The sequence below is a fragment of the Lontra canadensis genome, unplaced genomic scaffold (genome assembly GCF_010015895.1).
Source record: "Lontra canadensis isolate GAN:19392208 unplaced genomic scaffold, GSC_riverotter_1.0 scaffold13, whole genome shotgun sequence".
NCBI lineage: Eukaryota > Metazoa > Chordata > Mammalia > Carnivora > Mustelidae > Lontra > Lontra canadensis.
In genome coordinates, this window is record NW_022631007.1 from 22,139,426 (window position 1) to 22,166,289 (window position 26,864).

The window sequence follows — 26,864 nt, forward strand, 5'->3', positions numbered from 1 at the left end:
TTAACTGAATGCTTTTAAGTGGTGTTCCTTTGGTTAGTGTGCTCAGTTGTCAACCTTTTGTTTCCTCCTAAGGATTCTTCTCTAGTCTGTCATGGCTGAAATGCCACCAAGCTGAGGAAAGATGGGCACTGACCGCCTGTATGACTAATGAGTGCAATATCACTAAGATTTGTTCTCTCTTACTTACAGTCATTCATTCACCGAAAAATATTTTTGAGCTTCTGTAAATTGCCAGGCACTGTACTTAACATTAAGGTCTGGATGGCTAAATCAGAACTCTAGCCTGTCAAGGTAGAGATGGCCTCCAGAGCAAGTTCATAAATAACTGAATAAATATTTTATTAATTAGCCTTCCCTTCCCCACTGCTGCTTATTCTTTGTAACCTAAAAAAATTATGTCACTTACTCTAGGCTTGATCTGGCACGTGGATGTTGTCCCTGTCAGTGTTGAAGATTCCCGTGGGTATTGGGTCGTTGGTAGTAGGGTCTGTGTGTCAAGTTGTAAGTCGTGAAAATGTGGCTTGCAGACTTCATATTATTAGTCCTCTGATTACCTCTCGTCCCTTTGACTTGGGTTTTGGTCATAGAAAGTAAATACCTCAATAATGAAGTGCAGGTTTGCTGAAGGGTTTGACATTTGAATATGATGCTTCCGATCAACCAGTCGGATTTTCCACGTTTGGAGATGCCAAAAATATTAACGGGTTTTGAATGGTTTAATAATAATGAAGAGCAGTGTTTCAGTCCATCTTGTGGTATTTGCAACAGGCTGAGAGCTCTATCACTAGCTAGCCTTCACCAACTCTACATGTGGACAAGGCTGATTTGGAAGTTGAAGAAAGGCCAGTCGTGTGTGAAGAATTCCCTTAATGACCTTTGTGTGTGAATAGAGATTCTTACCCTTAGTAGAGATATAATTATATGTAAGGAATTTAATTGACAAAGCACATTTTAAGTTGCTTTTTTGTCATTTTTACCTGGAATGTATCACCTATTGGCCAGCTACTACCTCAATAAAGATCCATTTTCCTGATTAATAATTTGTTAGGGCTAATATTGAGTTATGAGGACTGTTCATTGAGAGCACGTTGTTTGTGGAAGAGTGGAGGAGTCAGTAAAATATGGAAATATCTTCGATTCAAGGAGAACTGTAGTCCTGTACCCTAGAAGGCATGGGATAGGGACATCCGTGTCCAGCCTGACTTGCTTGACACTTGGCTCAAGGTAGATCTTGCTAGAACTCATTTTAAATTGGAAAAATAGACCCAAAGTGTAGAGATAGACATGATGGAAATGCTCTTCTGAGAAACGCAGGAAGTATCTGAACTTTCTGGTTGGCAGATGTGCTTGAAGATGACCAACTAAGAAAGCCATATCACATTCTTCTGTATTGCATCTGAACAGTTTCAGGCTAAGGAACGGAACATTTGGGTTTCCCTTGACTCTTCCTTCATGGGTTCTAGAAACTCAAAATCAATGTGGCAGTAACTTTCATGCCCCTTATTGACCTGAAGCTTTGTTGTTTGCTTTTGTTTTTAAACAACGTAGATCAATGACATTCCATCCAGCTCTTGTGGTTCATGGATTTGTGCCTGGATTGTAATTCTGTATATGGTCATTTGATAGCATCTGTGACTTAAAAAAACCAAATGAACAGCGATCAGAAGTACAGGCATGTGGTACATGTTGCTTTTCATATACCCAAAGATTGTTCACATTTCTTTTCTCTTCCTCCTCCTTCTCTCTCCTTTCTTTCTCTGCTCCTCACACTTCCTTCACTTTTTGGATTTCTTTTCGTTGTCCTCCTTTTCCATTCTGCCATTTCCTTTCGGATTGTCTTTGCCTCCTCTAAGTTGTCCTTTCTCTTCCTACTGTCTCCCCTTCATCTGGTTCCATTCATTCCTTACACCACCACCAGATGGTTTCTCTGCCTGAGTATCTTCAGTTCAAATGCCACCAGAGCTGCTTCTCTCCCTTTGTTTCTGGAGCAGCTTCAGTTACACACTGGTGATGAGGCTTCAAACCGGAAAAACTCGTAAGTCACGGGTGAGCATGATGGCCACGAGAGCTCATCATGCATGGTGGCAGGGTATCGTGACTGCTCCCATGTTATAATATGATGACCTCACGGCTCCCCATCACCCTGTACTGGAACAAAACCTACTGCCTTTTAAACTTTGATATACTCTGTTGTCATATTATTATTCTTTAAGAATTTGATCCTCTAAGGTGTATCATATTCATGTTGCCATTTTTTGGGAAAGCATAAAAGGGTATTAATTCATGTTCTGTAACTTATTCTGGTAGCTTTGTTTGATGGGAATATGTCTTCTGGATCCAAATGCAGATTTTAGTTCCCTCCTCTTAATCTCCAGATAAGAATGTAGATTCAGTGATCTCATCCTTTATCACTTGGCAAAATGTGTTAGCTAAAGCTGGAAGAGGAAATGAGATTTTAAGAAATTTGAAACACTTTATAAGTGGGGCTTGATTACAAAAAACACCATTTTTAAAGAAAATTGTGATGTTGATGCACACTCTCCTCTTTGTATTCAGACTTCATTTTTTTAAAAATTTCTTTTTAAAAGATTTTATTTGTTTATTTATTTATCTGACAGAGGGAGAGAGATCACAAGTAGGCAGAGTGGCAGGCGGGGGCGGGGTGGGAAGCAGGCTCCCTGTTGAGCAGAGAGCACAATGTGGGGCTCCATTCCAGGACGCTGGGATCATTGACCTGAGCCGAAGGCTGAGGCTCAACCTACTGCGCCACCCAGGTGCCCCAAACTTCATTTTTTAACTATTTAAAATGGATTAGTAAAAATTTTAGGACATGACATTCACCTTGATATATCAGGTATTAGATTCCATGTTACATGAATTTGTCAGCTTGGCCAGTGGTAAAAATTCTGAAACTGATGGAGTAGTGACCAGAATTGTACAGTGTTGTAAGCCAGGAGTCTTGCGTGCCTTCAGTTAAGATTTCTGTTAACGTGGCTATAGGTCTAGCTAAAATAAATGGTGCTCTATATGCATGTGTGTACATACTAGGTTTTGGGAGACAAGGATTGTATTCAGATGTAAGGGAAAGTGATTTTTAATTTTTAAGAATGATTACTTAATGCATTAGACTTAAATAAGGAGTGACATAGACAATAAATAAAAGTTTTGAGTTTTTAAAGAAATCCATGGAGCACTAAGAGCCTGGAAGAAGGGGTCAGATTTTAACTGGGCCTTTGGGTGACGGCCAGAGTTGCTATTCAGGGTGAGGAAAGTGCTTCTGGTGGAGGTAAAGTGAAGAAGCATGAGAGGAGCAAAAGCTTACATCAAAGGTCAGGCATGTTTGGGGAAGAGGAAAGAAACTGTCTTTTCTAGAGTAGAAGCTTTGTGATGGGGTAGAGGGTGGTTTAATGGCAAAATTGGGTCATATACATCCAAAGCTGGCAAGGCCTCGAGGGTCATCCCAATTGACCCTTCCCAGTGCGCTGAGGAAACCAACACCCACGTTTCCTCTAAAATGTGAACTTACAAAAGTATTTATTCCTAAGATACCCCCAGAACAAATTTCACTGTTTTTCCTGAGATCATTATCTTAAAGGAATGACATTTCCTGAATAGTCATCATTCTGTTGACCACCTCTATCTTTAGTGAATTTACATAAAGAGATGAAGAGTTCAGATTTAGATCCTTGTTGATAAACACTTTTTCCCTCATGGGACTAATTTTTTTAAGTATTTAAAAATAAGCACAGAGATGTAGATAACATTGATATAATTTTACTGGGGAGGAAAATATTGAGTGTTTGTTCCGTGCCAGGCACGGTTCTAAGGACCTTTGGTGATTTACCATTCACAGTGGTTTAATGAGGTAGTGGTGACTGTTATCCCTACAAAGAAACTGGGGTCTGTAGTGGCTAAGCAACTTGCCTGGGACCAAACAAGCTAGTTGTAAGAGGTAGGACTGACTCCAACTTCCAAACCATGTTGTCCTGCCTGTTTATGCACAGGGGGATTTTTTTCCTCCTTCATAGATAGCCTTTTTTAATCAGGGTGTCCACATGTCTTTATGGGAGATGTGCCCTGTGGGAGGGGGCTTTGCCAATCCTTCTCAGAAGATGGGCCTTTTTCCACTTTGCACAGAGATGCTAGAGGATCTAGCGGAGACCTTGAGTGACATGCTGGTCAGTATGGCTGATGAATCGAGGTATTACAGAACAAGTTAACACAGAAACATGAAAAAGTTTAAGATTAAGGCAGAAAATTCTGTACTGATAAAATTTCCTGGTCACCTATTTGCAGTTCGGAAGGCATTGAAAAGGGAACTTACTAAGTGAAAAAGTGACTTTTTTTTTTTTTTTTAAGCACAGGGGGGATTATGAGTGAACTTTTCTCAGGTTTTAGTTTTTATGATGTTTTCGAACTGACCTAAAATACATGTAGTCTATACTTGTGAATCAGGGAGAGGCCACATAATAAAGAACCTTGAATTTTGGCGTTTAGTTTTTATCTGGTAGGCAACGGAATGGGAAGTCCCATGAGGTGGTTGATCTTTTCAGGTGTGTAGGGTCTGGGGAATGTTCTGGGTGTTGATTGGAGGAAAAGATTGCTGTTGCCCGAATCTATGCAGACGGTACCTGAAAAGCAGAGCAAAAGGCCAAGTATGAAGATATTCTGGTGATTTGGTGGCCTTAGGGGTAAAGAGAAAATTTTGCGTATGATTGATTAGAAGAGAAATAGAATCATTAGTAGAAATAGCAGAATTGGAATCTGGAAGGGATCTCGGATGTGATTAGTTGGATGTGGTTTGTCGATGAGACTCTTCGCTAAGACCTTACTCTCCGAGGAGTTACCTAGTTCCTGCAGACTGGTTGCTGTGTGCACGCCTGTGGCCCATAGAGTTGATTAGGCTTTAGTGCAGCAAATACTTGTGTTCACAGCAGTTGTCCTGATTTTACTTAGATATTTGGGAACACCAACTCTGTACCAGTTGGCTTATAAAGTCAGAGGTATTCTAGAAGAGTGGAGCTCTTGGAAGCTCTTCCAAGTTCTTCTATTTCAACAGTAGCATTTTACCTTCAATTTTAATTGTTGGGGGAAGAAAATAATGTGACCTCTTAACTTTAAACCACTGTGGTATGAGATAAAAAAAGATCTCTGAATTGTGTAGTTGGAAGCTAAAGCACTTTTTACTTTGATTCGCCACAAGGAGAACTCATTTCTGTTCATTTTCCAGTTTATATGAATTAGGGATATAATTTCTAAAATGATCACTGTCCTCTATTCTTCTTCCCTTTTCTGCCCCCAAGTTAGACAAAATCAACTCAGATCTTTTCTAGTCCTCGGAATTGAGAGTTGTAAGCTGTATTTTGTTTTATGTGTGTTCCTTCTTCTTAACTCCATGTATTTGAACTTTCCATATGGAAAGATACTGAAAAATCTAATCTATTTCTATAAGGTCCAACTTACGTGGGGGGAAGACTATGAAGAAAAATATATTAAAGATTTTTTTCTCAAAAATTTTTTTTTTCTCAAAGCTTGAGTTCTTTCTGTCCATCAGATAAGATGGCAGATACTGACTGAAATTTTCATTAACACTGAATTTAGAAAGCGAGAAACAGAAAGTAAAGAATAAAGGTAAAAAAAGGAAAGGGTAAGAGTAAAGGAGTGGGAGAAAAAAGAATGAGGAGATGGTCATTATAGCTAACACCTGAGTATCACTTTTGAGGGAAGAGAGATGTTGAAGAAACTCCTTAACATGAGTTTTGTCTTGAAGATCTGAGGCTCCAGAAAATAATTACCTATAAAATAAAGACTTTGTAAATTTGCAGACTCTGTAAAAATAATCTGCAACCATAGACTTTTAGTTTTACTTTTCGGCACATTCTGTAAGCAAAAACAACTGAAGATGTTGGATTGTTGTGTTTCAGATTTTTGTATTTCTTTGTTTATTTGAAGTTGTAAAAAGAGAAAACTATACTTGGGTTAAGAATGTACCTTTCAGCTTCTCAGCTGGGAGCCCATTTCGATGGCCGTGCTAGTGAAAGTGGTGACAGCTTTAGTTTTAGCTTGCAGTGCATACAGGCATCTTAGTCAAGCATTTCCGATTCCTAGAAACACTGATTTCACTTGTTCCCCCTCTTTGTTGGGTCTTTTCTCCAATGGAAGACCAGCTGAGAGAGGTTATGATAAGGAAGTCATCTGGCCAATGCATAGTTGGGGGCCTGTCTCACAGGTACTCTGGTTGGTAAAGATGATAGGCTCTGGGACCTGCCTTCCATGTTAGGAGATTAAATTAATTCCTGTAAAGAACTTGGCTCAGTAGTGAGTAGTCAGTCAATGTTAACCTCATAGGATTGAGAGAAAACTTGCGGATGACTCTGGAACTTCCTACAGCTGTGGTCCAGTACCTTCATCATCAGCTAGACTTACCACATAAAGGAAGATCCTTAAACTATTTGGAGAAGATCTGTGGCTGATAAAGGACACATCTTCCTTAAACCTTTCAGGAGGCATTCAAGGATTATTAGCCCCATTTTCCAGATGAGGAAGCCAAGGCTGAGAGAAGTTATCCAAACCTAGTCATAGAGCCAGGATTTAGAATCCGTCTTCTGACTTGTATGTCGAGTGTTTTTATGATTCGATTGAGAAAATACACGTATGTGTGCTCTTGCGCCCGTCATATGCTAGTGTCCTGAGTCTAACCAAAACCAAAGTATGGAGCTTGAGAGGCTAGAGTGAATGGTAAAACCTACGCGAGATTCATGATGGGGTCTGGCTGTGGAAGAGCAGTGAGTAAGACCTAGAGGATGGGCTGTGGAAGTGGGGCGGAGGGAGAATGTTCTGAGCTGTGGCTCGGTGCTAAGAGCACATGGTTTGTTTAGGAAACAATGAATAGATGAGTCTGGCTGGAAGCATTTTAGAGCCGGTTTATGTAATATATTGAAGGCCAGGCTAAGGAATTGGCATTTTAACTCATTGGCAATGATCTATTGAAGGTTTGTGAAAAAGAGGGGGTAATTTGGGATAAACATAGAAATATTTCTATTTAAAGGTCACAGGAGATAGATGGTTTCCTTGAACACTCCCCACGTAGGGATATATACAGGTTAATTAGCAACTCAATTGCAAATGCCTTTGCCGTAGGGAATATAATGAAAAATCAGAAAATTCAGACGAATACTGGCTCTCCATTCATATGAGTTGGCAGCCTGTTTGTTCACTTACTCCATTCAGAATGTATATATGGAAATATTTTGATTCACAGGTTCTGTTCTAGTTGTTAGCTGGTCCTGTGATGGGAAATGTAGACAAGCGGAAAATTTCAATAACTAATAAAAAAAGATTCATTGGGAGGTTTGTGTGTCTTTCTGTCTCTGTCTCCATCTGCCCTCCCCATCCTCTTTTTCCCTTTTTCTCTTTACCTCCACTTTGAACCGTCTGGACTCAACTCTTTGAGCTCTGTTTCTTTTGGCTGTGGAGACCGTCAGAAAGTGCTTGCTTCATTTTCTTCAGCATTGTATATTTTATGAGTTTAATTGATAGAAGAAATATGCCCAAGTGATGTCATGTCTGAAAGGTAACAGAGGAAACCTAAAACCACAAATCTTGGTGAAATTATATTAAGCCCAGACCTTGGAACCATAAAAGACTAGTAAAATTATGCCAAATTATGTGAATACCCAGTTGGCTTGGCATCCCAATTGAGTTGAACCCTTACCGCAAGCTTCCAAGGAAGTTCTAACTACTATTCTTCATTTATAGGTAGATATTAGTTTGATATCTGAACAGTTAGACTGTTTGAAAATACTTTCGATAAGAGAAAAAAATACACCATTCATTTTTCCTGTTGCCACAAGAACTTCGATATTACAGACTTCACACATATTGGCAAGAAAGGTCTACAGACTTTTGAAAAACATTTTTTGTCAGATTTTGGGGAAGTCTGGTTTAGTTCGGTTCGGGAAATACTCCTTTAAGGTTTTGTAGTAATATTATTGTCTGGAGAGTACAGGGTCACAGGGAGAGGCAGACGTGTACACAACCCACCACAAGAGGATATCCATGTTTAGAAAGAAGTGTATATTGTTAAAAACAATAGATTACTGATCAGACTTACTTCAAGGTATCACTGGGTGAGCAACAAACAGCTTCCATTTTGGTGTTTACTAAGTGCTCGCTGCTTCGCAGATGGCGAGCGCTGAATCATATCCATTGTGGATCACGTCTAGTTTTTGTTCAGAAGCAGTGTTGTTTTTCCTGTACTTCCAGAGTTATCATGGACATGCTTCGTATCCTTCATTCTTAAGTTTATCACCTATTCTTTTTAATATACCCCTCTTATGTTCTTTATTTTTATTTTTTTTAAGATTTTATTTATTTGACAGATATCACAAGTATCTGTGGGATATCACAAGCCCCGATGTGGGGCTCGATCCCTGGACCCTGAGATCATGACCTGAGCTGAAGACAGAGACTTCAACCCACTGAGCCACCTGGGCGCCCCATGTTTTTTACTTTTAAAAAACATTTATTTTAGAGATGGAGTGGGGGATAAGGGAGAGGGAGAAGGAGTCTTAAGCAGATCCTGTGTTGAGTGTGGAGCCCGGCACAGAGAGAGCTCAATCTCAGGACCCTGAGATTGTGACCCAGGCCGAAACCAAGAGTTGGACGCTTAATTGACTGAGCCATCCAGGCGTCCCATCTCCTTTTATTTTTTTTTATTGTGGTAAGAACACTTAACATGAGATCTTACACTCTTAAATGATTTTTAAGCTTACAATGCAGTATTGGTAACTATAGGCACAGTGCTGTATAGCAGATCTCTACAACTTAGTCATTTTGCATAACTGAAACTTCATACCCATTGATTAACAATTCCCAGTGTCCCCCTCCACTCAGCCCCTGGTAACCAGGGGCTATTCTATTCTATTATTCTCTGCTTCTAAGAGTTACACTGTTGTGGATACCTTTAAATAGGCTCATACAGCATTTGTCCTTCTGGACGTGGCTTATTTCACTTAGCGGGATGTCCTCAAGGTTCATCCATATTGGTACACATTGCAGGATTTCCTTTTTAAAATTTATTTATTTTTATTTTATTTATTTTTAAAAGATTTTATTTATTTGAAAGAGACACAGTGAGAGAGGGGAATACAAGCAGGGGGAGTGGAAGAGGGAGATGCAGGCTTCCCACCTACCAGGGAGCCCAGAACCCTGGGATCAGGACCTGAGCTGAAGGCAGACGCTGAATGACTGAGTCACCCAGGCGCCCCTCCTTTTTTTTTTTAAAGACTAAATGATATTCCATTAGATATATGTATGTTTCCTTTTTACTTTTTATTTTGATAATCATTTATTTTTTAAAAAGATTTTATTTATTTGTCAAGAGAGAGTGTGTGAGCACAAGCTGGGAGAACAGCAGAGGGAGAAGCAGGCTCCTCACTGAGCAGGGAGCCCGATGCAAGACTCGATCCCAGGACCCTGGGATCACGACCTGAGCTGAAGGCAGACACTTAACTGACTGAGCCACCTAGGCATCCTGATATTGTTTAAAAATTTAAAAAATTATAATAAGAGTACAGTGATCCCTCTTATGCTCTTAATACAGATTCAGAAATTCACCTTTTGTTTATTTACTCTACTGTTTACACATTTGCTTTGTCAACGTACACCCTTTCTAACCATTTGAAAGCAGGTTACAGAATTGTGCCCTTTTATACCTAATTTTAGTGTAGATTTCCTAAGACAAGGACACATTCTTAAATAACCATGGTGCAATTGTCAAAATAAGAATGTTTTAAGATTGACACTGTTTCTTAGTCCAGTCTGAGAGTTACATCTGTTATCCCATTGTCTTCCATTCATGCTTTTTTCCCCCCCAAACTCTTTCCAGGATACAATGCAAGGATCATTTATCATGTTTAGTGGTTGTGTCTATGTAATGTCCTTTAACTTAGAACAGTTCCTCATCCTTTCTTTGTCTTCCATGACTTAATATTGCGTGTGTGTGTGTGTGTGTGAATATATAATGTTTTGTTTTTTATTGAGCTATAATTGTATAATGTATGTTTTAGATGTACAACTTGATTTGAAAAATTTGTATATTGTCATATGATTACCACAGTAGCATTAGCTAACACCTCTGTCCTGTCACATCATTACTACTTCTTTTTTTTTTTTTCTTGAAGATTTTATTTATTTATTTGACAGAGAGAGAGAAAGAGAAATCACAAGTAGGCAGAGAGGCAGGCAGAGAGAGAGGGAGAAGTAGGCTCCCCGCTGAGCAGAGAGCCCGATGCGGGGCTCGATCCCAGGACTCTGAGATCATGACTAGAGCCGAAGGCAAAGGCTTTAACCCACTGAGCCACCCAGGTGCCCCTACTACTTTTTTTCTTAACTAGTTTTTTTATCCATTCATCTGTTGATGGATGTTTAGGCTGTTACATCTTGGCTGTTAGAAATATGGCTGCAATGCATACAGGTACGCAGATACCTCTTTGAGATTTTGATTTCAATACTTTCGGATAAATACCCAGAAGTGCGGTTGCTCATTCATATGGTAAAACTATTTTTATTTTTTTGAGGAACTTCGTACTTTTTTCCATAGTGCCTATATAATTTATATCCACCCCCCAACAGTGCGTTAAGGGTTTCAGTTTCTCCACATCATAGCCAACACTTGTTATTTTGTGTTTTGTTTTGTTTTTGATAAGAGCCATCCTGACAGTGGTGAGGTGATATGTCACATTGTGGTTTTGACTTGCATTTCCCTGGTGATTAGCGATATCAAGCATCCTTATAAATATCGTCAGTCACTTGTATGTCTTCTTCAGAGAAATGTCAGTTCAGGCCCTTTGCCTATTCTTTAATTGGGTTATTTGGTTTTTTTGTTTTGTTTTGTTTTGCTGTTAAGTAGTGGAGATATTGTTGTTTTTGTATTAATCCTTTTGTGTCTTTTATTTATTTTTTTATTATGTTATGTTAGTCACCATACAGTACATCATTAGTTTTTGATGTAGTGTTCCATGATTCATTGTCGCTCCATGCAATATGTGCCCTTCTTAACACCCATCACTGGGCCAACCTATCTCCACCCCCCACCCCCCCAAAAAAAACCTCAGTTTGTTTCTCAGAGTCCACAGTCTCATAGTTTGTCTTCCCCTCCAATTTCCCCCCCTTCATTTTTCTCTTCCTTCTCCTAATGTCCTCTGTGCCATTCCTTATGTTCCACAAGTAAGTGAAACCATATGATAATTGACTTTCTCTGCTTGATTTATTTCACTCAGCATAATCTCCTCCAGTCCCATCCATGTTGATGCAAAAGTTGGTATTCATCCTTTCTTATGGCTGAGTAATATTCCATTGTGTGTATGGACCACATCTTCTTTATCGATTCATCTGTTAAAAGGCATCTCCGCTTTTTCCACAGTTTAACTATTGTGGACATTGCTGCTATGAACACTGGGATGCATATAGCCCTTCTTTTCACTGCATCTGTATCTTTGGGGTAAATAACCAGTAATGCAATTGCCGGGTCATAGGGTAGCTCATTTTTAATTTTTTTGAGCAACCTCCACACTGTTTTCCAAAGTGGCTGGACCAACTTGCATTCCCACCAATGATATAAGAGGGTTTCCCTTGGGGCGCCTGGGTGGCTCAGTGGGTTAAAGCCTCTGCCTTCAGCTCAGGTCATGATCTCAGGGTCCTGGGATCGAGCCCCGCATCGGGCTCTCTGCTCAGCGGGAAGCCTGCTTCCTCCTCTCTCTCTCTGTCTGCCTCTCTGTCTACTTGTGATTTCTGTCTGTCAAATAAATAAATAAAATCTTTAAAAAACAAAAAAGAGGGTTTCCCTTTCTCCACATCCTCTCCAACATTTGTTGTTTCTTGCCTTGTTAATTTTTGCCATTCTAACTGGTGTAAGGTGGTATCGCAATGTGTTTTTGATTTGAATTTCCCTGATGGCTAATGGTGATGAACATTTTTTCATGTGTCTGTTAGCCATTTCTATGTCTTCATTGGAGAAGTGTCTGTTCATGTCTTCTGCCCATTTTTTGACTTGATTATCTGTTTTTGGGTGTTGAGATTGAGAAGTTCTTTATAGATCTTGGATATCAACCCTTTATAGTGGAGTTCCTTATGTGTTTTGGGTAATAATGGTTTGCAAATATTTTCTCCTATTTTATAGGTTACCTTTTTACTCTGTTTCATGTCTGTGCAGAAGCTTTTTAGTTTGATGTAATCCACCTTGTCTGTTATATTCCTAACCATGAGGAACTAGTTCAAAATTACTATAGCTTCCTTTTTAAACCCTCTTAAAATGAGTAGTGGTTAAAGGACAGCACAACATGACTCTAGCCAGAACCCTAACAAGCATTACATGTACTTCAGGCTACCAACATGTGCCTGGCAAGAAAAATTCCTATGTATCTAATCTGTAATTAGGAAGATTCCAAGATAGCTGCTTCCCTGTTTTTTTTTTTTTTTTTTTTTTTTTTTTTTCTTTTCTGACCTTGCCATTCCTTTTTTTCTGGAGGCAAAGATTCAGGTTTGACTTGCCTTGTCATTTCTTAGTAAAATAAGTTGATGGGTTGGAGCTCACTCATCAGTCATTCCAAAGGGCTTTTAAAACACACACCTTCTTGGGCAACTGGGTGGCTCAGTCAGTTAAGCCACTGCCTTCGGCTCAGATCCCGATTCCAGGGTCCTGGGATCGAGTTATACATCAGGCTCCCTGCTCAGCCAGGAGCTTGCTTCTCCTTTTCTTCCCTGTTCTTGCTCTCTCTTACTATCTCTCTCTCTCTCAAATAAATAAAATCTTAACAAAACAAGGCACACACCTTCTTTCCCTGTGGCACCTGCTGCCAGTGCTGTGTGGGTTGAGCCTCTCACCACCTGCTTCTCGGCAAATTCATTGCTGTGCATGAAGCAGGTGGCTCGGATGGCAGGTGTCACTGTGGTACTAAACAGGACATGTTTGTATAGGTTTCTTGAAAGATATCTGTAGAATTTTGCTTAGTTTTGTCTGCCTATTACACTAGCTTTCACTTATCACTTCATGTGCATGTAACTACTGGTACACTCAGTCTTAGAATCATTTCTCTTTGGTTTTGATCTCAAGTCAGTTTTATAATCTTTTTCCATGTTCACAGAATTTTGTGAATTCTGATTGGCAGCTCCTCCAAGAGAGTGTCTCATCTTCGAATGCTAGAGTAACATTTTAGTTTTAATTCACTGCTTGACAGGAGAGCAGACAGTTCTCCAAGTTGATGAAGAGGGTCTGGGAAATTTGGTGGTGTTCACTTCCCTACAAGGTTTAGGTCAAAATGACCTCTCAAAAGACGGGATTTCCTTAAAATTCTTGAGACCTCCAAAAAGTTCCTAAATCTGCATCTCCCATTCCCCACCCCCCCGCCCCAGATGGCAGGTTTTCCAAAAATTGGACTCAGGGCGGTTATCTGACTCTGGGAAACCATGTTTCGTGTCCAGACATGCAGAGCCCCAAAGCTCTGCTTGCCCGAGGGGAGAGGAAAAGCTCTCAGGATAGCCAGCATTTAGGTCTTTTCTCCAGCGGTCCCAGCATTAGTTCACAATCCCTCCACTGAATAGTTTATTTCCTTGGTTTTTCTCTCTGGAATCTGAGGGAGTTCTTTCCAAATCCCGTATCTCCAGGAAGCTGCCCCAAGTCACCAGAGAGACCTAATTGTTTGGGGACCTCATAAGACCCGCTCCCATTAACTTAAAGGAACAGTGACACATAGTCAGCATGACTTCATTGAGCAGAAAATGATCTCTAAGTGCATGATAGAGGGAGGTCAGTGAAAATGAGGGAGTAAGGACTCTTTGAATGCTGTCATCCATAAAAACAACGTGGAAACAGGCAGAATATGCCAGAATCAACTTTTTCAGAATTCTAGAAATTAGCTAGCCTTGCAGCAATCTGGGGAGCATTTATTTAGGAAAAAAGAGTGAATCTTGGTAAGAACAGCTGGCTTTGTGGCATGTCACTTGCCCTGTTCTCCTCCCTCCTCCCTCTCTATTTCTGCAGTAGCCTTGAAAACCAGGAGCTCTGTAATCACTGTGAAAGCCATCAGCCTGGCAGCCAGCAGAGGGGCAGAATGGAAATGAAGTTCTTCCCAAGCCTCTTTTCCTCCTCCTCCTAGATTAAGCTAAGAGGTACTGTGAGGGCTGAGAACTAGTGAAGAAGCCAGTTTGAAGCCTCTGTTAAGTGCACATACACTATTAGTTGTTGACAGAATCTGCGATCGCTCAAAACCCATTAGATGGGACAGGATTGTGGCTCCTCTACCTCGGTCATCCGTAGGAGACCAGGAGAAACGAGGGCTGCCTCTCTCCGGGGCCTCTTAAATAGACCACAGTGAGCCAGCGTGATAGCCTTCAATCTGGCTCTGCTCACATAGTCTCTGTTTTATGTGAAGTTTCGTAATAACTTCAGGAAGGAAATATTGTAGCAATGGGTTTCACAGTGTCTGATTCTGTCATGGTACAAGTGCCAAGTTTATTAGATTACCAGGGAAGCACCCATACCTCCTGCTGAGTCACCCACTTAATCCCTTGTAAAGCTCAGGTCTTTGTGGAAGGTCTTTTCAAACAGCTAAACTGGGATGATCAGTGCTTGTGAAAGGCGGACACGGTGTAGCCTGCAGGCTATGGCATGGAACCGGATGCAGGCTGCTTTCTACACCCTTTCTTTCAGCTACAGTATATTGAACCTTATTTCACATGTGTCAACGTGACTGTGCAACAGCACCTGTGCACTGAGTTGCGATGACTGGCTTTGAGCTGTTTGAGTTTTTAATTGGTCACCAATTATTGCTGTGATTTTCCAGCACCTTAAGGGAATCCGTGTAACTTATACATTTGGTGGAGTTTTGTGGCACTGATCACTTACCTTCATACTTTGTCCATGGAAACTGTCAATCACTATTCAGCTGCCTCCTTGAGGTCCGGGTGGACATTTGCAGCACCAGGGACTAAGGCTGGTCTGTTTTTTTTTTTTTTTTCAAAGTCCAGTTTTTCTGATAACACTTGATTGTTTTGTTCCATGTGTTGCAGAATTTCGCCTCATCACAGAAATGCTACACGTTGCTTTATGAGGGTAGAGCAGGGCCAGCTTTCCACCTAAAGAGGCCTTTTGGGAAACATTGTACAGGACGATTGAAGTGGAAAAGGCATTATGATCACACCCTTAGTTAGCTCTCCATCTTTAGGGGAAATCTAAACCTAGATCGTCCACAAGCATGCATGCATTAATTAATTAATTAATTAATTAATTAATTTAAAGATTTTATTTGTTTATTTGACAGAGAGATAGATCACAAGTAGGCAGAGAGGCAGGCAGAGAGAGCGGGGGAAGTAGGCTCCCTACTAAGCAGAGAGCCCGATGCGGGGTTCGATCCCAGGACTCTGAGATTATGACCTGAGCCAAAGGCAGAGGCTTAACCCTCTGAGCCACCCAGGCACCCCCACAAACATTTATTTTTATGCAGCTTTTTTTTTTTATTTGGAAAGTAACACACATCCACTGTAGAAAACTAAAAATACAGAAAAAATGATGAATCCAGGGATCACAGGAGATGGGTATATTTTGACTCTGCATTGGTAATAGTTCATGTTCAATTATCTTCAGTGTCATGTTGCCTTTATGAGACTCACCCCACAATTTGTCCATCCCTTTTAGTTTGACTTCTTGAATCAGAGCCCTATTTAAAAATGACTTTTTTATGCCTAAAGACCATTTCCAGGAATAGGTCTGTATTAACTAAGTCAAATCTGGCTTGGTTGAGGAAATGTTCACTCTACGGGGATTTTAAGTTCGATAATTTGCAGAAAAAAATGTCCTCCTTTAAGATGTAACTGACATCACTACCATGTCATGCTGTGCAGGTGTGTGTCCTGCTGAGTTTATTTTGTACGTGATCATGTGCGTGAAGCAGAAGACGGGGCTGGGGTTGAGTGTGGGCAGAGCATATTTCATACAGGGGCTATTGATATATTTATCTTTTGCTTCCTAAACTAAGTGGTGAGCCCTCAAAGGCAGAAGAAATGTCTTTCATTGTCTTTCGTTTTTCCTTAACACTTAGTAGGGTTTAGCATAAACAGGAGATGCTTAATAAAGCCAACTTTGGAGCTTACACACGAGTTTTAGTTTGATCTCCTGGGGCTGGTGGAGAACATCAGAGGCAAGTACTTTTATTCTTAAGTTTTTATTTAAATTCCAGTTAACACCATGTAATATTAATTTCAGGTGCACGATACAGCGATTCAACCCTTCCATACATCACCCAGGGCTTATCACAACACAAGTGGCCCCCTTAATCAAGGCCAGCGCTCTTAGATTGCTCACCTTGTCTAGGTGTCCTTGTTGGGGTTAAAGTGCATCCAGGAAATTGTTAGTCTTAACTCTGTTGGTATTTTAGGGTCAATTTAAGGGTATCTATTCAAACCAGCTACACACGGACACGTATTTTAGGTACTCCCGATACACGAGAGCTGAATTTAAAACTATCGAGAAAGAAAAAAAAAAGGTGATAAGTTACTCAGTTGATAATTAAAGCAAATAAACCAAATATCTAATTAAACAGATTGTCAAATTCCACAATATGTGCTTGTTGAAGAGTAGATGAAAGTACATGCTAACCCATGCACAGTCCCTAAAATTAAGCCGAAGAGATTTAATGTGATCCTAAATTAAGTTATTAGCAAATACTTGTATTTGTCGAGGTAAAGAGTTGTGACCTCTATCGGGGTATATTTACTTAATGAGAGAAAATTCTTTTAGAATAAGAATTCCAAAATATGGAACAAAATTTCCCATTAAAGTAAAAAAAAAAAAAAACCCCACCAAAAAAACACTTTACTGATAAGTGACACAGGATGAAGATGTAAAAAGAATACTGCTTACCTGGGTGGCTTAGTCGGTTAATCGGTTAAGCATCTGACTCTCGTTTTCAGATCAGGTCATGATCTCAAGGTGGTGAGATCGAGCCCTGAGTGGGGTTCTGCACTCAGTGGGGAGTCTGCTTGTCCCACTCCCTCGGTCTCTGCCCCCTCCCCACCACCTCTCACTCGCTCAAAATGAATAATATCTGTAAAAAAAAAAAACCACAAAAAAACAAAAAACCACCAAACTGCTTACCAAGTAAGTGCATTGACCACTGTGTTCTGAAAAAGATGCCCAGATGCTGCTGTTCTTAGCACACTGATTCTTAACCCCGCCTGGTGCCATAATGGCTGGGAGTGGGGAAATGACACCTGTGTGGACCCAGTGCTGTCAGAATGACGGATATGAATATCTGACAAAGAACTTGCCGGCACAGATGGCTCTAGGCAGTAGCTTTCTCACTTGATAACCTGACAGATTGTCTATGAGTCGTAACTTGAAAAAGAGACTGCCCCGAATCCTAGTGAGGACACTTGGATCTTGTCTCTTACTTTTTACCTGCTATGTGGCTGTAATTTCTTTGGGCGTCCATTTGCTGTCCATGTCAGGAAAGATGGGTGTAAATGATACCACGCATCTCCTCTGGCTTTCAGTGCTCATTTTTTGTTACTGGTTGTAGTTGGTTTTTTGAAATATATCTTAATGCTATGATTTTAAATACAACAAGTTCAGATGTGGCCTTTAATTATCCATTTTTATATAAACGGAAAATGGGAGGAAAAACAAAATTTAGATTAAATGCCATACACTTAGAAAAAAAGCTTATCTCCATTTTATAAGCATAGAAGATCAATAAATAAAATATATATTGTTTTAGACATATATTTTAAGTTCCTTAAATACTGATAAGTATTCATGTGCTGTTTTATATTATATACATTCTAAATGTTGATCCAAAATGTGTATTTGAGATTACCTACCTGCTACAGTAAGTAGAAACCTTTTGTGTTACTAAGTTATTAGAATGTTACAATTAGTCCATTTTTGCTAGTTTCTACAAATAATGCAAGCAAGGACAGAAATATTTCTGCTTTTTAGAGTCTTATTTATAATGCTGAAGCGGAAGTACAGGATTAATACGTGAAAGGAAGGAACCTGCTATGTTACTTTACATTTCTTGGGAAACACCATTAATGTGTATGTTTGGTCTGTTTGGCAGAATCATTCAAACGTGTGTGGAAGTGATGCAGAAACGTGCGACTGTGTAGAACTGACCTATCCCTCTTCCTTCAAGAATCCCTTGCTTTGGTCAAATCTTCTGCAGTCATTGCTGCACGGAAACTTAGCAATGAGGACAGTTGAGTCCTTGGAAAATCACCTTTTTTCTTTTTTGAAGTTAACCATAGACAACTTTTGGTCTGGTAGCCACTGCTTTCAAGTAAAAATGCTCTCTCCCTCTCTACCCCCATCAGCTATGACATACTTAACAAGTGATGGCATTAAAGAAATGCGAAACAGGTTAGAATAAATTAAGAAAGGCGGGGAAAGAATTTCTGATATAGGCTGAGAAGACCACAAACATTTGGGTCAGACTGGCTGTGTGATTATGGTTTGAAGAGGCACCAACCTCTGAGAGACCTCCATGAGGTGGGTTAGCAGATGTGCTCAGACTAGGGCTGTGGAGTAGTGACTTGTTTCAGAGTTGTATTTTAAAGATTTTATTTACTTATTTATTTGAGAGAGAGATAGAGCATGAGCGAGGAGAAGGTCAGAGGGAGAAGCAGACTCCTCGTGGAGCTGGGAGCCCGATGTGGAACTTGATCCCGGGACTCCGGGATCATGACCTGACCCGAAGGCAGTAGTCCAACCAACTGAACCACCCAGGCGTCCCAAGAGTTGTATTTTAGATGTTGAAATTCTGCTTACTACCACTGAAATTCTGAATTCATTTCCTTCACTTTGTCTTTGCATTCAGAGCTGAATTAGGCCAGCTTCCATTGCTGCAGTTTTATTTGCAAGTGTGAATAAAGCAGGAAGTCCTTTAATAAAGCATTCTTTTTCTTCTTCTTTCTTCTCCTTCTTCTCCTCTTTTTTTTTGTTTTAATAAACGATTTTTAAGGGCGCCTGGGTGGCTCAGTTGGTTAAGCAACTGCCTTCAGCTCAGGTCATGATCCTGGAGTCCCGGGATTGAGTCCTGCATCAGGCTCCCAGCTCCACGGGGAGTCTGCTTCTCCCTCTGACCTTCTCCTCGCTCATGCTCTCTCTCACTGTGTCTCTCTCTCTCTCTCTCTCTCTCTCTCTCAAATAAATAAATAAATAAAATATTTAAAAAAAAATGATTTTTATTATAGAAGTAAGGTTTTGTTATTTTAGAAAAATTAGAAATTACATGTGAACAAAAAGAAAAAACTACGATCACATCACCTGAGATTACTGTTTAATTTATTGAATTTCTATCCTATTTTCTTATAGCTTTTTTCCCTTCATACTTGTGTCTCTGCATATTCATGTAAAACGGACATCATGATGCACTTCATTTGGTAGAAAAAGCATTCTCCTTGAGAATAGCATAAGCAAACTGAGTTTTACAGATTCAGGTATATGGAGGCAAGTGACACATTGAAGTAGTTTTCACAAATGTATTTGGCTCATTCATAGGCTTATGTGAAAAAATCATCTTCTGTTTGAAATTTTTTGAATAGAAAATGAACGAAAAGCCTACTTAGCAGAACAATTTCAGATAAACCTTTCAATTCAGTTTTCGACTCTGCCTGCACTTGTGGGGCTTTTGAAAGTGGTTAACATTAATTGGAACTTCCTTTAAATTCTTTAATTAGTTCAAGAAGAAGGAAGGCCTGTGACTTACTTTGTAGATCATTTCTGTCATTGACGCTATCAGAGAGTAGTTGACAATTTTTCAAATGGGCTTTTACTTCAGGCTTGGAGTTGCAGAGAAAACTGTACTTGGAGGCACCCGCCTCGAGCTCACTTGGAAGCTCTTGGTGGTGGTAGCTTGTCTCCTAGCACCATGTTGACCTTGCCACTCCCTTACTATGTGCAGGCTCTGAGAAATCTCCAGAAGGGAGAACTAAGGCTTAGCCATGTGGGATCTCTGGAATGAGGCTTAACATCGAAACCTCCTCACCCTGTGAAATACCAACCTATTTCTACCCCAGCTTCAGCTTCCACACCAGGCTTTCGGTGAGGGGTCAGGCTGAGGAGGCATTTGCTCACGGTTAAGGTCTAATATCACAGGCTCATGTCGAATTTGCTCATGTATGAACTTGCCAAGGCTTCAACTCCTAACGGGGACTCCCGAGAGCAGTAATGGGAAGGTGCGGTTAGACTGGGGTCAGATGATTCGAGGTCTACAAATAAACGAAGCTTCACCTTTTCACTTGTTTGCAAATGCAGTCTGCAAGCCTGTTGTTTCCGATCACCTCAGCAGATCTAGCTTGGCTTCCTGATTAGGAGCCTAGGGGTGTTGATGAATCTCAGGTACAGATGATATCTTATATGTTGTGAATGAAATTGAGTGCCATTGTCCGTAGTATCTGGCTTGACGAGATGATGACCAGTACACGGAGTCATGTAGGTCTTGCAGTCTACGGAAGTAGCTTCCTGGGGGTTGGATGATGGTGATTTCCACCTGTAGTCCTCATGTGGGTGCAGGTAAAGATAGAGAACAGTTTCCATTTTTTAAGTGCTTGTGCCTATGCTGAGAAGGTAAGCTATAGTTTTATAGAAGTTTCCTTTTTTCTTTGTAGATATAATACTTTGCCAAGCAGAAGAACCCTGAAAAATTCAAGATTAGTGAGTAAGAAAGATGACGTACATGTCTGTATCATGTGTTTACGTGCCATCATGAATTACCAGGTATGTTTGTGTTCTGAGTCTTTAAAAATCCAAATTCGTCAAAATCAGATCTTGTCCTCTTTGGTTTCTCAGTATTGTTTCTATTTGAAGTAAATATCAGGATTTAATGTGATTCTACTAAAAAAGGAAGGGTCTGGATCATTTTAATGCTCAAGACTTACCTCAGTGCCTGTGTATTTTAATTAGCATTTATATTTTGTGGTATATTTAGAGGGAAGATGTTTTCCTCCTTCAGTCATAAACTTGTTTAGATTATTGGGTAATTGTTTGTGACCATTAAAGACCGAGTAAGCTGCTGGTTGTAGGCAATACTGGAAGAACTTTAGAAAATTAGGATTGAATAGACTCTCACATGGGTCAGTGGTTCTCTCAAAGAATTAAATGGTAAAAAGGTGAGAAGCTGTAATTACTGTCTGTCAGACTTAGTGGTTCTTTTTTTAATATTTTTAACAATTTTACTTATTTAAGAGAGAGAGCTCAAGTGCACAAGCAGAGAGGGTGGGCAGAGGGAGAGGGAGAAGCAGACTCCTTGCTGTGGGCAGGTCGCCTGACTCGGGGCTCCATCCCATGACCCCAAGGTTATGACCTAAGCTGAAGGCAGACACTTAACTGACTGAGCCATCCAGGTGCCCCTGGACCTACTGGTTCTTAATCTTTTTAAGAAGCACCTGGAGGATTCTTCTTCAAAGGGCAGATTCCTCTAGGTGTCTTTGATACAGGTGATCCCCTTCATAATGGGGACAGAAGACAGCTTAACGTGTGGGTTGTATTAACTCAAACAACAAGTCAAAGTTGGAGCCTGGAGTATCAAGGATGAACTGACAGGGTCCAAGTTAGATAAGGGGAGCCAGGGGTAAGAATTGGAAAAACCTAATTCAAATATAAAAATAGGATTTGGTATCTATGGATAGGGATGCTGAAGGTGGGTCCAAGCAGAAGTGGAAAATAAATGCATAGGTAGCGAGGGTCAGTATTAGAATTCAAACCCAACATAAGTGTGCTGAATTGAATTTGAGAATGTGAATGCACATTTTATTTTTTCTCTCAATATTTTTTGAGCATTGCCAGATAGACCCTGTTCTAGGTGAAGGGAATACAACATTAAAGAAATAAACAAATGCCCCAGGGAACTTACTCTCTAATGAGGGGAGACAGCTGATAAATAACTTGAGAAAACATACAGGGTTCCAGATAATAATGATGATGAAATGAAACAAAAGCTAATACTTATCAAAAACAAACAACAAAAACAAAAAAAACTTCACAAAAAACCCAAAGAACAAAACACAGAGAGTGTTTCCTAATAGGACCAGCACTTTTAAGCCTATTTACTTAATTTAAAGCTCTTAACAGTCCTATGAGATTGGTAATGTTACTCTCCCCATTTTACTGATGAGGAAACTGAGACAGGGAGAAGTTAGGTAATTTGCCCAGGAAAGGGGTAGAGTCAGATTTAAATCCAAGAAGGACCGGCTCCAGAGAATTGTTACCAATACTGTAGAAAAGCTACCCAAGAAGTAAGAATAGGAATTGATGAAAATGTGTGTTCAGTTTTAAATAGGCCAGCCCAGGGCAGTGTCTTGGAGAATTAGCAATTTGTCATCATAGCAATTTTAATGAGGGAACAAGGTAAGAGGTTTTAGGGAAAGAAGATTCTGGGTAGAAAAAGGGGCGAGTGCAAAGGCCGTGGGGCAGAAATAAGTCTGCTGTGTTTGGAGTGTGGAAAGGACGCCAGGCTGGCTGGATCGGACTAAGAAGGAGAACAGTAGGAGATGAATCCGAAGTTGACACGGGGTCCTGATTGTGTGGGGCTTTAAGAGCCAGTGAAAGGATTTTGGCTTTATTGTGAGTGGAAAGCTATCGAACAGTTTGGAGGAGAAACATGACATGATCTGACTCTTGATTTTAACATGACCATTCTAGCTTCTGTGTTTACGATTGACCTTGGGGGGCAAAGGCAAAAGGAGGTAGACCTTTTAGGAGGCTGCTGCATTGATTTAGGTCGATGTTGATGGTGGTATGGGGCCAGGATAGTAGGAGTAGAGATGATGAGAGGTGACCAGATTCTGGTTTTGTTTTGACGGTAAAGACAATGACATTGGCTATGTGGTGAGAAGTGGAGGGTGGCCCCGAGATGTTTGTCTTGGGCCCCTGTCAGATGGAGTTGCCGTCTACTAAGACAGGGAAGGCTACACAATGAGCAGATTTGGGACACAATATAAAGAGTGAAATTTTAGGGGTGTTACTTTCAAAATGTCTGTAGTCCTCGAAACAGGGTTCTTAAGTCAGTGGTGAGATATGCCCGTCTGGAATTCAGAACAGAGGTCTAGGAGACGTAAATTTGGGAATTAATAGGTAGTATATAAAGCCAGGGGAGTGCTTGAGAGCAGCAGGGGTAGCTAGACAAGCAAAGAGGTCCAAAATAGGAACCCTGGGCACTCTGTTTAAATGTCAGAGAGCTGAGGAAAAACTAGCTAGAGAGACTGAGAAGTAGCCAGGGAGGGAGGCAGGTACCAAGCACAGGAAGTGTTTCGAGGAGAAGAGCATGGTCAGCTGGGACAGTGCCACTGCTAAGTCCTGTAAGATGACAAGTGAGAGTTGGCCATGGGCTTACAGAATGTGGGTCATCGGCAGTCCTGGCATGAACAGTTTCAGTGGAGAGAGATGGGATGAAATGCCTGATTAAAGGGATTGCAAGAGACAGTGGGAGGAGGAGAGTCTAGGCTGTGAGTGCTTGGAGTTTTGCTGTAGAGGTTAGCGGAGATACAGGGCAGTAGCTAGACACAGGTTGAAGGTCAAGAGAGATTTTGCCATTGTGGCTACTGTTTCAGTTGGGTACATTTGCATCACGTTTTTATGCTAATGAATCAGAGAGGGAGAAGTAACAATGAGGGATGGGAGAATTGCTGGAGCATTAAGAAATGTTTTGGGGGTGGTGAGAGGGAACGGAATCAAGTGGAGAGAATGGCCTTGGATTAGAGCCCAGGAAAGTTCTTCAGGAAGAGGTGAGTGAGGATGAAAGCTGTGGAAACCATGGGTGGATTGATGAAGGGGTGCAAGCTTTTAGAAATTTTTTTTTTCCTATCTGCTTATATTTTCTCAGTGTAATTAGGAAAAAGGTCATGAACTGTGAGGTTAGAGGAGAAGGAATAGTTTCTCAAGTCAGTGAAATCAAAAGTGATTCTGGAACTTGTTACTTCATTGAACTTACACATCTCAGAACAAGGCAGGTCTTCCTGGGCTCTGGTCCCGAGTGCCGTATTTCCCAGGGAGGCTACTAGAAACAGTGGTTGTCAACCCAGGCTGCACAGAAAAGTCAGCTTAAAAATTCAGATGCCACAGGGGCATACAAATCAAAACCACAGTGAGATACCACCTCACACCAGTCAGAATGGCTAAAATTAACAAGTCAGGAAATGACATGCTGTCGAGGATGGGGAGAAAGAGGAACGCTCCTACACTGTTGGTGGGAACGCAAGCTGGTGTAGCCACTCTGGAAAACACCATGGAGGTTCCTCAGAAAGTTGAAAATAGAGCTACCCCATGACCCAGCAATCGCACTACTGGGTATTTACCCTAAAGATACAAATGTAGTGATCCAAAAGGGCACGTACACCCGAATGTTTATAGCAGCAATGTCCACAATAGCCAAACTATGGAAAGAACCTAGATGTCCATCAACAGATGAATGGATAAAGAAGATGTGGTATATATATACAATGGAATACTATGCAGCCATCAAAAGAAATGAAATCTTGCCATTTGCAACGACATGAACTAGAGGGTATTATGCTTAGCGAAATAAGTCAATTGGAGAAAGACAACTGTCATATGATCTCCCTGATATGAGGAAGTCGAGAAGCAACATCGGGGGCTTGGGGGGTTGGAAAAGAATAAATGAAACAAGATGGGATCGGGGGGGGGAGACAAACCATAAGAGACTCTTAATCTCACAAAACAAACTGAGGGTTGCTGGGGGAGGGTGGTAGGGAGAGGGTAGTGGGATTATGGACATTGGGGAGGGTATATGCTATGGTGAGTGCTGTGAAGTGTGTAAACCTGGCGATTCACAGACCTGTACCCCTGAGGCTAAATACATTATATGTTAATTTTTAAAAAGTTAAAAAAAAAGATAAAAATTAAAAATAAAAATTCAGTTGCCAGGGTCCCATCCTTGAGATTGGAAGTGAATTGACCTGGGGGTGTATCCTGGAAAATCAGTGTTGTGTTTTGTTTACTCTTCCAGGTGATTTTGATAAGCAGCCAGATTGAGAATCACAGGACTAGAGCCTTTTCACTATTTTAATAAAGAGAAATGCATAGTTCCATCATAAAGAACGGAATATGATTCCTTGATAGTATCATGATTGCTAAAATTTTTCATAGAGAAATCTGTTCAGGCACTAGAGACATAAATGGATTTATGACGGTATAACTTATATTAGGTAGAATCTTCGGGTTTTTTTTTTTGTTTTGTTTTGTTTTTCTTAATCAACATGGATAGTCCCCTAAGTTGACTCCTAATGCTTTGGGTTTTTTTTTTTTTTTTTTTCCCCAGTATGGTTTCAACATGGTCATGTCTCATCCACATGCTGTCAATGAGATCGCGCTGAGCTTGAACAACAAGAATCCAAGGTAAGCTTACTTTGTCATTTTTCAAGTGTAAATAAATCTAACCAGAGGAAGAAGAGAGCCAGTCAACACTTAGTCAACTTAGAGTTGGGACACTTCCAAGTGCACCTCTTTGAATTAAGGTTGCCAGCAGACTCGTTGGCTATGTAGAATTTTCTTCTCAGCTGAGTTACAGTTTTACATGTGGTGGAGTTGAGCAACTGGCGACAACATTACCCCCTCACTGTTCTCTTCCATCTTCCACTTCTTTGGCATCCTCGCCTGGTTCTTGGCATCCTCGCAAATTTTACCAAATTGAGTAGAGAGCATGAGTTTGCCAGGTGGTTAGAACTGGGGCCAGGAGAGTCTTCAATCAGACTTAGCAATACCACTGACCGCTGAAAGCTAACTACAGCCACTGTCCCTTGTCCACGCCTCACTTGCAAACCTTTACATATGTCGTTATGACCAAACAACAAAAGAAACACAAAACAAAAATTACTGTGTATGGTGATTGTTTCTTCTGTTCACTTGACTCTAAAGGCCACTGCCATATTATTCACATCACAGATCATCTCTAGAAGCCAGTCTTAATCAGTTTATTTTAGTTACTGTAATGGGTTTTCCATTCTGGTGAGGGATTCTGCATTTCACACATCTTACTCCCTTTCACCAGATACATCTGTATAGACCGTGCATCTGAAAACTTGTTAATGCAATTAAAAAATCTGATCACAGATGAGATCCTTTCTGATACAGAATGAAATGAAAAATTTATAAATTTTGAATATTATTTCAAACTTCCTCCGATGATAGTTTTTGCAACTTGGCGATCACTTTCTTCATTTCCTAAAAAGTCTGGGGAGTCCTGCTTTTTTGTCCCTGCCTTACACTACAGGGAAGTTGTTACTCATTTTTCTTAGGATAATTGACATTGTGAATTATCAGGCCAGTCTTCATATAGAGGTTGGCAATAGTTTTTTTTCTAGGAAAAAAAAAATACTGAAGTGATCTTATTATGAAAAAACAATGCTGTTCTTGAGGTCATATTGAAAACTTAGACTATATTGCTAAGGGCTTCCTTATAAAAATATTTCAGATAAGGTTTTATTTTCTTTTTTCAAGTCAGAAAATATTCTTGTATTAGCAATGCTATAATCCAGCCCCTCTCAGATCTCCTGCATATGAAGAAGTGGTGACAGAGACTTGCTTTGTCATAGGGGATCTTTATGGTACCATCTGCAAATTGCAGGTTTGAAATGGAGGACGTTAATTGCAGTAGATTTTGAACTTTTGGGGCAAATGTTATTTCTCTGACTTTAAAGCCAGGAAAAATATTTAGCCAGTGGGTCCTTTTCCTGAACATTCCCAAGTTCCTAGGTGTCTAGCTTATCAATAAAACTTTATCATACGTATTGTACTGAGTCACCCACTGGTAGAAATGAAAGACTAATCTTCCCAGAATTGATTTTCATTAGTG

At 40.4% G+C, this 26,864-nt stretch overlaps 1 protein-coding gene across 16 annotated transcripts in view; it reads left to right on the forward strand.

Moving 5' to 3' along the window:
* The window catches only part of FMNL2 (formin like 2), a 317,058-nt gene that overhangs the window by 229,155 nt on the left and 61,039 nt on the right, over positions 1-26,864 (forward strand). For all 16 annotated transcript variants that reach the window (XM_032857808.1, XM_032857815.1, XM_032857811.1 and 13 more), the window contains 2 exons: positions 20,665-20,773; positions 25,332-25,408. In XM_032857808.1, the coding sequence (XP_032713699.1) occupies positions 20,665-20,773; positions 25,332-25,408 (186 nt within the window). The remainder of the gene's footprint in view (positions 1-20,664; positions 20,774-25,331; positions 25,409-26,864) is intronic.